The 13,865-nt window shown below is 37.1% G+C and overlaps 1 protein-coding gene across 2 annotated transcripts in view; it reads left to right on the plus strand.

Moving 5' to 3' along the window:
* Window positions 1-13,865, plus strand: part of MOK (MOK protein kinase) — a 488,814-nt gene that overhangs the window by 185,159 nt on the left and 289,790 nt on the right. For both annotated transcript variants that reach the window (XM_085628022.1, XM_085628023.1), the window contains exon 3: window positions 10,805-10,894. In XM_085628022.1, coding sequence (XP_085484148.1) covers window positions 10,805-10,894 — 90 coding nt within the window. The remainder of the gene's footprint in view (window positions 1-10,804; window positions 10,895-13,865) is intronic.

The following is a 13,865-nucleotide window of genomic DNA, read 5'->3' on the forward strand; positions in this document are numbered from 1 at the left end:
ATGGGAGATGTAGTTTGATTTCATTATATCATTTTAGGCATGGTTAAATTGTATTCCTTAGTGGATAGGTTGTCATTTTAACAATGAGGGAACTCATTGCATCCGTGCTATTCAGTTCTTCCCATGCAATAATATTTGACACGATTGTGATACAAAACCAGTAAACCACCAAGTGTGAGTCTCAACGGATACCATTATCATTTGTAGACATGGAAGCTAGAGCTGCTAAACGTATGCAACGAGCAGAAACCATGTTCGTGAAAGCAGGAACAGTAACACAAAGAGAAATGGCCAGTGACCAAGACACCAGTCAGGTTAAAAATCTTAAACAACTCTTCATACAACTTGAGAGACTATTAAAAAAAGAAATTACTAAAAGTTGGGAAGTAATCACGTTAGAAAAATACATTGAATACGAACGTATACCCAGAGGATTGAGGATTTTCACGCTACCTAATCATCCAGACACAAAACCCGAAATGCTGGAAGAATGGGGTAAAAACAGCATGGAGTGCTCCAAAAATATGGTACTCATTGTCATTAAATATGCCAAAAAGGACATAGAGGAATTACATGAGAATATTAATAAAATTGAATCACAGATCACTAGCCTAAACAAAGAGGAAGAAAGCAAACAATTAAGAAAAGAAATGGAAAAGAATCTAGACAGACATGAGAATGAAGTGGAACAACGGAAGCAGAGAAAGTTCAGAAGAGATGAACTAGATTACGAAACAGGAGCCATTCTAACATTTGCTCGAAGATTTGAAGTATTAAAAGAACAAATGGGTAAGAATGCAAGAGGGACCCTAAGTACACCAATAAGCAGCAAAACTGAGTCAGATTTGAGCGAAGAAGAAAGATCAACAAGAACAGGACATCTGTCTTTTTTAGAGGAGATGAAGTTGATGTACATCGATCAGAAAAATCCAAGGGGCCAAGGAAGAGGACGAGGTCGAGGGAGAGGAAGAGCCTATCATCAATCCTCAAGAGAAGGAGAAAAACGAGAAGAGGGGGCAGAACAAACAAAAAGCTACCCTCTGCGCAATCGTCTAAAGAAATGAATACGCTGAGTAAATTGAAAAAGGAGAAGGTGAATCTAATTATTAATTTATCTGACTACGAACTGAACTCTCATGAACAGAATGTACTCAACAAAGGACTCAGTTTCTGTCCGGAACAACACTATAATCACGTAGATACTAGAATTGACATCTACAAATTCGTCAGAAAGTTGAAACTTGCTAAATTTTTCAGCAAATTCACGAACTCAAAAACTCAAATCAAAAGAAAGACAACATCAGAGTCCAGTGGCCTTACAATTGAGGACATACCTGCTCTAGTTACCTCACATGAACTGATGACTAATAACGATGACACAACGGAATCTCAAGTTCTGGAAAATCTGCAGATTCGCACCAATGTAAGAGGACCCACTGCTTTCAAACCAAAATCAAAATTCTGTCCTGTCTTGAGTCCGGGCAACAGAATAGACACGTTCCACGATCTAGTGGTGAGTGATTTAGAAACAATGACCAAAATTAACAACAACCATAGAAAAGAAAACCTGAATAAGATGGAAAGAAAAGCAATTGACACTCTCATGAACAACGACAGGATTATAATCAAACCTGCGGACAAGGGGGGCAACGTGGTCATTCAAAATAAAATCGTCTACATTAAAGAGGCAACAAGACAACTGGATGACGACAGGAAGTATGTCAAACTAACCCACAATCCACTAAATGAACTAACTCTGAATCTAGAAAGCAATATCAAGAAGTGGCAAGATGAGGGTTTACTGACACCAGAAGAATCTCTTTTCCTAAAGAATGAAAGCCCAGTGATGCCCATGATGTACTTCTTACCGAAGATACATAAGACTCTAATCAATCCCCCAGCAAGACCAATAATGTCAAGTTGCAATGCACTATACGAAAATGTATCAGACTACGTGGATTTCTTCCTGGCGCCGTTAGTCACAGATTTAACATTATACATAAAAGACACAGGGGACTTTTTAAGAATTCTGTCAAATTTGGGATGGCATGAAGGCTATTATCTAGCCACAATCAACGTAGTATCACTGTATACTTCCATTGAACACAACATTGGACTACAGGCAGTTGGATACTTCTTGAAACAACGCAGCATACAACAATTCAAACATACGAGGATGCTCCTAGAAATGATTGAGCTCTGCCTTCGCAACAACATCTTTATATTTGATGGCCAAATATACTCCCAGCAGTGCGGTACTGCTATGGGAGTTTCATTTTCTCCAAGCTACGCCAACCTCACCATGGGTTGGTGGGAAAAACTAATAGCTTGGAGAGAAGAAAATGAAACGTACACCACCAAAACAGAATTGTGGCTGCGTTATATTGACGACTTATTCCTTATCTGGAGTGGCAGCCAGAAGGAATTTGAAGATTACATGACCATCCTAAACAACAATGAAATAGGTTTACAGTTCACCCATAATATCAGCAACAAAGAAATTCAATTCTTAGATGTAACTGTATACATAGAGAGTGAAACAATCAAAACAAAACTATACAGAAAACCAACGGCAACCAACAGCATCTTACATGGGAAAAGTTTCCATCCCCCTCAACTGAAAAAAAGCATCCCTTATGGGGAATTTTTGCGTATGAGACGCAACTGCTCCGATGATCTAGAAATGGAAAAAACCTTCACAGAAACAGCTATTAGATTTCAACAAAGAGGATACTGTGATAAAGATATAAAACAGGGTCTAGAAAGAGCAAGAGCGACACCACGAGCACATACTCTGAAATATCAAAAAGAACAAACAGAAGAGGATGCCACTATTCGAGTAATCTTAACATACAGCAAAGAAAACTATCAAATCATAGATATCCTAAAAAACACTGGGATATCCTGAAAAAGGACCCGGATATTGGACATAAAATTGGCAACCAACCCAATATCTCATATCGCAAAGCACCTTCTCTAAAGGACAAACTAGTGAAGAGCCACATGTCAACCATCAAGAAATCAAGAAATTGGCTGGAGACCAAACAAACAGGTTTTGTCCGCTGCAACACATGCAAAGCATGCAAACATGACATGAAACAAACGGTGGATTTCATGGGCAATACATTTAACATCACAGAAAAAATCAATTGTGAATCCACGTATGTTGTGTACGTTATTGTCTGAGGATGTGGACTTTGGTACATAGGCAGCACAATCTGCCCACTGAAAAAGCGAATTCTGGAACATTTACGAGCGGTACAGAATGAAGACACCAACTACGCAATAGCGAAACATCTCAAAACTCACAAGGAAAACATGAAACAGAACATAAGATACTTTGGTTTGACAACTGTGCCGAAGAATGAGCGGGTAGGAAACAGAACACTGAAACTACGAAGACTAGAATCCAAAATGATTATACGATTTAAAACAAAGGTCCCTCATGGTCTCAATGGGGATGAGGAGTTATACAGCCATCTGTGAACCTGCCACATGACTTGAATCTATAAGGGATCAACAATCAAGGAAAATTCCATCAAGAACAAGCATCCGTGTTAAACATCATGCACTGAGCAAATAATTATAAGGAATTGTGCACTGAGCACACACCTGATCAATTCATGATTGTGATAGAGAAGAATTCAGTTACATCACACACTAATTATTAATTACTGGACATATCACAATCGTGTCAAATATTATTGCATGCGAAGAACTGAATAGCACGGATGCAATGAGTTCCCTCATTGTTAAAATGACAACCTATGCACTAAGGAATACAATTTAACCATGCCTAAAATGATATAATGAAATCAAACTACATCTCCCATAATTCCTCCTAATGGATAACATGGGTCTAACTATAAATAATGAACATTGAAAATGGACTCACACACCGTGAGCAAGACCGATTGTGGTTGAAACGCGTTGGTGGTGGTGGAGGCTGGTGACTATTTGCACGGAAAATAAATCCTAAATCAAACAACTTCCTTGGCGTGCAGTGCTTCCTTTCTGAGGAAATTGGTGAAAAAAAAAAATATATATATATATATATATATATACATACTACAGTCTTGTTGTAGTTCCCACTGTTATTTTCACCGCCATCTTTGCAGGGTTTTGTTTCAATCTTCGTGATGTTCATCTCAGTGATAGTATTTATTTAAGTAACTGTTTTTCTTTGACAGATAATATGGTGTCAAATTGTTCTGTGATTATCGGAGTGGCCACATTGCACATTTTCCTCTTCGACAACCCCTGCATGCCTCAAGCTCCTCTGAAAGGGGTTCTGACACCAAATAACTGATGATTCTGAAGGGTTTCAGCTATATATTAGCCAACATTGCTTAAGAAATGTAAGGAAGCTAAAGAAAAACACTGCATAAAAATAAGGTCCAGGCCTTTTAGAACACATCAGTGATAGCGTAAGATAATGCTAACTTGATATTTTTAGGAAATGGTAGTACAGTGTCCTCTCTCCCATTAGCATGGAGATATCCCTTCAGAGACGATTCAGGCACTTTATAAACTAATTAAAGAAATCCCCCTATCGGTAATTGTAATGTAACTGATCAGAGTGAAAATCCTCCTATTGAGGAATCATCTAACTTAAATAATGATGTACCCTTCCGTCGTTGACCCTTTCTAACTTTTCTAACCCTCTTGAGAGTAATTCACCTGAACCAGATTCTAGTCTTAATTCATTACAGCCTGCTACTTCCCAACTGCTTATACATGTTGACCCACAGAACAAAGCTATTTACATTGCAAAGCACTTTAAAAATCAATCCAACATAGTTTCTTCACTTCTAATACTAGTTAAATAACTTCAAGTAGCGGCGCAATCTTTACCTACACTGAAAACTCCTAACTCTGGATCGCTTCTTGTTAATATAATCCAGGTAATTTTAAGAGCCTCACTATGCCCTCATCCAATTTTAAATTCTAAACCCAGAAGCTAATGCTTTTTAAAAATTATTTCAGAGACCTTATTCTAAAAACATACATCTTGATTTGATGCTTATTTTCACATTGGAAGGTCCCTATGAAATTTTGTATCGTAGTAATATACTGTAAGTATTATTAACCTTTCCAGAGTTTAAATCTGTTAAATTATATAACCTCACAGGAGTGCAATCTACACAAGATTCCCTAATTCAGAAGGAAGTGACCAGGACTTTGTGAATTCATAAATTCTGGGTCAGAAAAATGATAGAGAATATGAGCTTTCACAGTGGGGTATCTTGGCCAAACCTGTCTTTCCACCTAAATACCCTTTAGTATTCTTAGTCCTAATTGGATTCCAGTAGCTGTTCTAAAAATTCCTCCCAGTGAATTACCGAAGTCTTCCAAATCATCCGGAGTCCCAAGTCCTAATTGGATTCCAATGGTTACTCTAAAAATTCATCTCAGCACATGGTGTGAAAAGATGAGCCTATTGTTTACAAGTATTTGCAACTAGGGGACAATCCCTTTATCCTGGAAAGGCTCAGCTTTGCAGCCTATTTATAAAAGAGGCACAGTTTCTTGAATACAAGAGCTACCGTCTAATTGGCTCGCTTGATTCCTACGGTAAATTATTTTCCAAATTACTTTGGGTTTCTGAAAGAACATTACTAAAATTCTCTCAAATAGACTTTCGGCCAACAATCCATAATATACAAGCATTGATCATGTTAGCAAATAAAGTGTTTGCAGGCAAGAGTAATAATCTCTTTATTTGTTTTATTGATTATTCCACTGGCTTTGACTGAAGGCTATTCCAATCAAGTTTTCCAAAGTTACATTCATTGGCATTACTTTATTTGCTCATTGACTTACATTCCTACATATCGGTTCGCGCAAAATTGTCCGTAGGCTACAATTTTACAGCAAAAATAAAAACGGTACATGATTTTAAGTTGGGATGTATCCTGGCTCCTCTGTTATTTTCATTATATATGGCTGATCTTCCACATTGCCTGGACCATTTGGAGGCTTTACCTCCAAGTGATAACAAAGGATAATATACCCAGCTTATGCTGATGACCTCATTATTTTATCAATGCCATATTTGGGCCGTCTGAGAAAACTTAATAGATTGCACCATTATTATGTGAATGATAGTCCCCAAATTAATTTAGCCAGAACTAAAATAATGCCAATTGATACATGTAAACTTGTTTTTACGTTGGTGATTAACTCTTTCAATAATGAACAGATTACTGAGTACCCATCCCTGGGTGTTATTCTGGACAATAAATTGTTATGGGATACCCACATCTCTAAAGTAACTACAAAATATACATATTTAAGCAACACTGTTAAGACATTCATGGGTACATCTGGTGGCCGTGCATTATGTCAAACTTTGAAGGCCATAAATGCGAAACTTACCCCTACATCAATAAATGGCTCATTTGTTCTTCCTGGTAGAATTATTCCAATGTTGAATAACATTTTTATTAAATATCTTTAAACTATTTTCAATGTGAGATCTTCTACACCACACTGTAGAATATGCCTTGAATTTGAATTGGTGTTTCTTTCATGCTTTGACACCATCCAGTTTACTAATTATATGATTAATTGTGACAAGGTTGAGGATAATTCACTGAGACTTATTATCCACAACAAAATATTATGAAGGTAACTGATTTGAAGATCATTAGAAAATACCTTATCAATATTATTTAAATTTACCAACTGCCTACTTTGAAAATGCAATCAATTATGAAAATTGAAAAATATTGCTATCAAGATTTAATGGAGCTTTTCAATGGTACAGGAACTCGAATTATGTATATAAATCTTATAAGTGACAGTAACCCGCAAGCAAGGGCAAATTGTGAATTCTTGAGAATGGGAATATCGACTTCAGTCCTACAATTTGATGGTTCAAGGTGTAATTTGAGAATACTTTGGGAGAACTTGTAGCATATGCCATAAAGTTAAGAAATAATTGAACATATAATCAGCCTCTGTCATACTTTATGATATTAAAGAAGGACCTATTTCTTGAATTTCCTGAAGTGGGATGTGGAAAACCATATGAAGCTATTGAGCTCTTTTTTTAAAGGTGAATCTGATAGATTAATTGGGTATGCTGCAAAATGTTTTAGAGCTGTTTATTTTCATTTGCAGACTACCAATAAATCAGATTAACAGAATTAACTGAGGTGGAACGTTAAAGTCTTATAAACGATATTGTTCATATTTGAAATCAGGAAAGAGGCATTATGATTTCATTGCTGAAAGGTTTATAGCGCTTGAGTTTGCTAAATATTGTTGACATTCTTTTCACTTTTACTTGCATTTTTTAAAGGTACTTCAATTGAGTCTATTCTAGGCTGTATTGCCCTTATACATTTATTGCTTGAAACTTTTTTTTAGTAATCTTACTGTCTAAATTTGCGATTTATTCTGAATGATTTTTAATGTATACAATAAAACCATAAATATATACAAACATATTTTCAAGTAGTCGTAAGGTTTTTCTTTCCTCGTAAAGTCTTTTCAAGAACCAATGGGCTGAGGATTTCAGTCTTTTATTCTTGCTTTTCAGAGAAATGCATTCTTCACTCAGTTCTTGCATGCAGTCATTATAATTAGCTGTGTAGACATTGATGACTTGGGATCCTATGGCAGAAAGTCTCTTCTGGGACTTTGTTGCAAGTATTTTGATATTAATATTTTATTGTTACAAGACAATTAGATTTTTTTGGTAGATCAAAATGTTTGCGTTGGACAAAGGTAATCAAAAGAGGAACCTGAGTTGGTCAGTACAAGCGACTAAGATGAGGCCATTAGTTGTTAGAAAAGGTTATTTAGCAATGATGTGTCCAAGTATCAATCCTTTGGAACATGTGGTTTTTAGACAGTTTTAACATAGATTATTATCTTGAAGAACAGTGAAAAACATAATGAAAGCTGTCATTTGCAATGTCCCAGTGTAGGTTAAAGTCTTCTAGGAAAATGCTGGCCTCCGAGGTAAAGAATTGAGATATAATGTACTGCATATATTCCTTGAGGAATGTGTTATTTCCATCATGGAGGTGGTAATTGTCATTTAGTTTGACTGATGAGGTGTTAGTGCAGAGATTTCCTGCAATAAATAGTTAAAGATGGAGAATTGGTCAGTATGATGTTGTCTACAGCAGATTGTATTCTTATAAATAACTGCTAATCCTCTGCCATGACTGTCTTCACAAGCACATCGGATAATAGCTTAGTGAGGTAGGAAGAGGAGATCGAAAAATATTTTGTAAACTGTCTTTGAAACAGGTTTCAGTAAGGGCAAATATGCCAATGTTGAGCATTATAATAATGTTATGGATCTCTACATGATGTTTCACTGTAGAGCAGCAGTAGTGCAACAAACGTAATGGGGTAGCTAGTAGTTCAATCGGTACTTGGATAAGATTGAAATGATCCACCTTTTTGGATTTAGGATGCGTAATATGTGGTCTGTGGTTAGTGATAGTGGTGATGGGGAGAATGGTTTGAGATTGCTTGAGTACAGGGCTCGGAGCCAACAGCTGTTGGTCATTACTTTCAGCAAGTTCTTGAAATTCCTTTTTTCGAGTCAGGGCCTTCGTCCTAAAGGACCAAGGTCATGATTGTTTCTTGGTAACCGGCCATGACAAGTAGAGTTTTTTACAAGAAGGTAGTTAAGTTGAACTGGTGAATGCTGACTGTTGGGTTTGTTGATGAAATATGATACTGGATTGACAGTTTGAGTCAGGAGGTCAATTCTTTCCACTAGTTGGGTCAGAGTTTTCATAAGCACTGGAATTGGAGTAATGTTTAAGTCCCTGCAATAGTCGGTCAGTCCTTCCGGTTTACAGGTTAAGTCTGACTGTAGTATGCAAGTGACAATGTTATGGGTGGTCTTCTTGTTGAGCCATTCGTGTTTAGGAAGGGGGGTGTAGCGATGGTCCTGTCTATAAATGCGGTTCGGGTTAGGGCTGTTTGGAAGAGAAAAGGCTAGTTCAGGAGAAGAATGCCTAGCAAAATGTGCTGAATTTGTGAAACCATTAAATTGTATTTAGGGGAATCAGTAGGAGGAAGACGAAGATGGGTGCAAGTAGAATGAGGTGGTAGTGAAAGTTTTAGGGTATAAGCAGTGTGAATCAGTTTGGGTGGATGTAGAGTGAAAAGTAGTAGTTTAAAGGTACAAGGGTGAGTTGGGGGCTTGTAGGTGAGAAATAGAATGGTGTGGGGAGAGAGTAGAGAGGAAATGGGGAATAGTATGAGTCCATGTGGTGATTTGGGGACTAGTAGGGGAAAGATGGGGGTGTAGACAAGCCAGGATGATCAGGTGGGGATACAGGGCTGTTTGTATGAGAGACCAAAGACCGGGAGTTGTTTGCAGAGGTATGTGGAAATAAGGAGAGAGTATTCTCATCAATCACATGAAGGTGCTCATAGACACGTATGTGAAGGTGACCAATGCACAAATGATGCATCAGTGGCGGAAAGATATGATAGAGGGAGAGAGACAAGTGGGGTTAGTCCTAGGACTTTCTGGGCTTGGGGAATTAATGTAGACAGAGCATAAGAATGAGAAGACCTCCAAAAGAAGAAAAGAGAGATTGAAAGACTGATAGAAACATACCAAGGTTGTCATCTTTCAGTTGTAACATGATCTTGCCATTGTTAAAGACGTAGATGGAAAAGAACCTCTGAAACTTATAGATGGGGATACGGTTCTCTTTCCAAGATACTTTTTTATTTTTTTAAATAGAGAAGAAAGTCAGAGCCTTGTCAAATGTATGCACCCATGGGGCTGTGCTGTACATGAAGAGATTTAAGTCAGATTTGAGTTTTCCATTCTGAGCGAAGTAATATTGGCCAACCTTCAGAATTTCGGGGAATTCTCCTCAAATTTTGTGTTCAAATTATTTGATTGCATATTTACGAAGATTAAGGGAATAAATAATTTAGAAAGAGTCAGGCCCTTATTTGGTAAGGTACTTGGAGAGTGATAGTAGAGCAGAGTGGGTCATCTTTGAATTTGAGTCCAAAGGAGAGTTGACACAGGAGGTGAGCTGAAAGCGATTAATAAAATAAGGCCCTGGAACGGCAGATGTGGTAAACGATGGAAGAAACACAATGGTTCAAGTTTGAACCGAAAGGAGTGTAGATTAAAGAATGAGAAATGGCTAAGTGGGGCTGTAGAAATACTCTTACAACAAAGCAGTGAAATAGGTCTGTTAAACGTTAGAACGAAAATGAGTTCCTACTCCAAATCAGTATTGCAGGGAGTACTAGACGTAGGAGAGTGGTTTAAGCGTGAATCCTGACAAAATGAAGAGTGGGTGGCGAGGCTTGTGGTTCCAAGAATCACAGTGAACCTAAAACAAACCCTTGGTGGTTTTACAAAAAAGGAGACATACTTTTGTAAACAAAAAATGTTTAGCTCAGCTGAAGAACTGAAGCGTTTGATTAAAAGTACAAGAATGCAGAGACATCGTTTTACAGCAAACTCTAGGTTGGTGGAGACTATTTATTCTGAAATAGCAGAGCTCTACCTACTGTGGAAACCCCCCTTAATTGAAAGACTTTCACTACGGCGAATGAAATTGAAACAGGTAGATAACATAGATAACACATTACATGTTATCAATTCATTTTTTACTCGTAATCACTGTTTACCCCAGTCAGAGAGACCCACATATTGAAATATTCCCCCACCCCCTCATTGAAAGACCATTCGCTACCTGTGTGATATTTCAGTAGAGCTGGTCCTATGAATATTACTTCACATATTGCTTTTAACTGTTAATTATTAATTACACTTTTTTCTCTGTGTTTATGTTAGTATTGACCAAGTGAATAATTTACGGGAAGTGCAAGCCCTGAGGCGACTGAGTCCACATCCAAATATTCTTCACCTCCAAGAAGTTATTTAGTAAGTGTGTTGTTTATTGTCTTTAGCGTTTCCAATATTTGCAAAATCATTTAATTAGTCGTTTGAAAAAGATAAAGAATTACGGTACCAGATTTTACTGTGTTGGCATGGACAAGAGTAGTTTGTGATAATACTTGACTTTTATTGTTTTTAGATATGTTATCAACGCATTTTTAGAACATACTTTGGGTCATACGTGAAGTATATTCAAAGTAGCTTCCTTTGTACCAGAAATATGCTCTTTCAAACTGCAACAGAAGGCCAATGTCTATTGCAAATCGCATTAAGCACATTGCGACTATTTGCAAGGATTCTCCTTGCACCTTGTAAAGCAAGACATATTTTTTTTTGTTGCAAAACGTAGGCTTTAAGGCTATATCACTAATATCTCCTTCTATGCCCAGCAAAAGTCAATTGCTATGGCTGCCCTTCTGTGGACCTTTAGGAGAATAACGTTGAGTACCTGATGCATGCCAGATGTATTGGATGCTTGAGTGTTAACAATTGTGACATCAAGTTATTGGCATATCATGTTGTTGGTGTCTGCACTAGGATATGTTTCAGCCTATGGATGAAATACAGACTATAATATCATTAAGCATGTTTGCTTTTACATCCCAGCTGTCCTTTCTCCAGAATACGGAGACATTCTTTTTGTAGGGGAAGTAATCAGCGTCCTTTATGAAAGCATAATGTAGGATTTTAGCCTTAGGTCCAAGTTTATTTGTTATTTTTGTACATAATAAAAACGACAAAAACCTTGCAGAGTCATGTTTCCTGTCTGTAATTATTTGTAAACGCGGAAAAATTCAGAAAAGTGTGCTTCTTGTGGGTGACTCTCCATGCTGTTTTTCGTGATTTCTAGGACAATAGCTGAGCAGATAGACAGCACGGGGAGTTAAAAATAGGTTGAGATTTCCCTAAATGCAGGTGTATGGTAACATATTTGTATTATAATGCTCATATTTACCTGAAGGTGTAGTGCTTACCTATATTTGGCTGCTTAATTTGCTAAAACGCGACAGGTAGGAAAGTATGAGTGCATATTTATCAGTTAAATAAATGTGGAAATATACCATCTTATGACTCCATATATTCGCAAAACACAAAATAAATATGGATAAATACCAATAAGTTGGGCAAAATATAAATATGGATAAATACAGACGGAAATGTTAAAAAAATAAATACCATAAAACCGGAAGCCCTATGTATAATACACATTCAATGCTTACGTTAAAATGTGCAGCTATGGCAGTGCACCATCTTATTTGGTAGGAAATATATTTCAATGAGCTATGCATAATATAATTGATAGAAAACCATTATATACCACTCAGTTCTATAATGTCTGTCTACTTCAGACAGTTTCCTCCTGTTCCTGTTTACTGGCCAGGTAAGATCATAGAGGTCACATGGTCTGGCTTGTGGGACCTATAGATCTGCAAAGATTTCAGTCTGCACTTTGCTTGTGGCAGCATCCCACAGCCAACATGTGATCTTATGGAGGGACCTTCCATCCAGGAAACCAGCAGTCTTCTGTTTGCCAATAGTAACAGTGAAACGTATTGCCATCAGTCTTCCTGTTGTCTTAGGGAGTAGCTTGACATATCCCAATAGTACATTCAGTTTGATGGCCAAGTTTATTTGTGGTCCAACCTGCATACCCGGGTACTGCCATCATATGTACTTCAGCTTTCCTTGAATTCAGAATTCCTCTTCGCTAAAGAGGATCTGAGTTTTTTCAGTTTATCTGTTAGAAATGTTGGTGTTTACAATTAAAAACATTACGGAGGATGATACAAGCAAATTTTGTTGACTGGGAGCCAGTGGAGTTGTCTAAGGTATGTTGAGACATGGTCAAGTTTCCTTTAGCGCAAAAAGAATTTTGACCTCTGCATTTTGGATCTTCTGTAGAAAAGTAGTGCTTTTTTTAAGCCATTGACAAGTGCTGGTTCTGATCTGCGAGACCGTAGTCAAAAAAGAGGGACCTCCCTTGGTTCTCTATATGTGCCAACAATCATACAACACTCAACACTTTACTTAAAAAATAACGGGGTATGAACCGGCATCAACGAAGCAAACAAACAAGCTACTAAATCAATGGTTTATTAAAATTAGTCACATAAATCTCACCAAAAATGAGCAGTTATACACATATATTAAAAAACAATTTTTTAACAATTTCTCAAAATACACAAAAAGATAAAAATCGATAAAAATGCACATGTGATTCAATGACATATAATGCACTGCAGTGATACTCACTGTCAGTGTACAATACACAAATTAATAAAAACAAGAAAATTGGGAAAAGAAAAGGAAGAAGGTCAGGATGATTATTCCTACTTCCAAAAGGGAGAATCGCTTAATCATAGACTGATTAGTTGTGACCTTAGAAACATTTGATTACGTTATGTATTTCACACAACCCTTGATGTCATAGATTTTATCCGATTCCCCTTTAAATGAGCATCGACGCGTTTCGGTAGGCCACAGGTGACGGCCAACACCTTCCTCAGGATTATTTGCTGATCCCAATTACACAATTAGAGAATCTGAAAGACATGTGCAACAAAACTTGTATAAGTGACTACCTATGTTGTACATCTAAGACATTATTTGATATGCTTCATTGATCGCGATTCTGCCCAAGCTAAAGGAACACTCCTATACAAACCAAACATACACTCTTTCATACCTCACTATGTAGATACATAGTGCTTGTTGATAAATAGAATAGATTAAGAGAATTCTTTTTCCACATTGATGGAGTCATACAGCTAGTAGTACTAATATTTAAAACTGAGCTGTTGTAGGAGGATATCCTCTCTTACATTGTGGTTATATATAATTTTGTCATTGACATAGTCGTTAAACCACAATTATTCTCATCCCTATTTATCTGTGCTTAGACTACATGCTACACCAACATTGTAGTTTTACTAAGAGAACTTTTTATCAAAACGTA

Source organism: Triturus cristatus, chromosome 9 (assembly GCF_964204655.1).
Source record: "Triturus cristatus chromosome 9, aTriCri1.1, whole genome shotgun sequence".
NCBI lineage: Eukaryota > Metazoa > Chordata > Amphibia > Caudata > Salamandridae > Triturus > Triturus cristatus.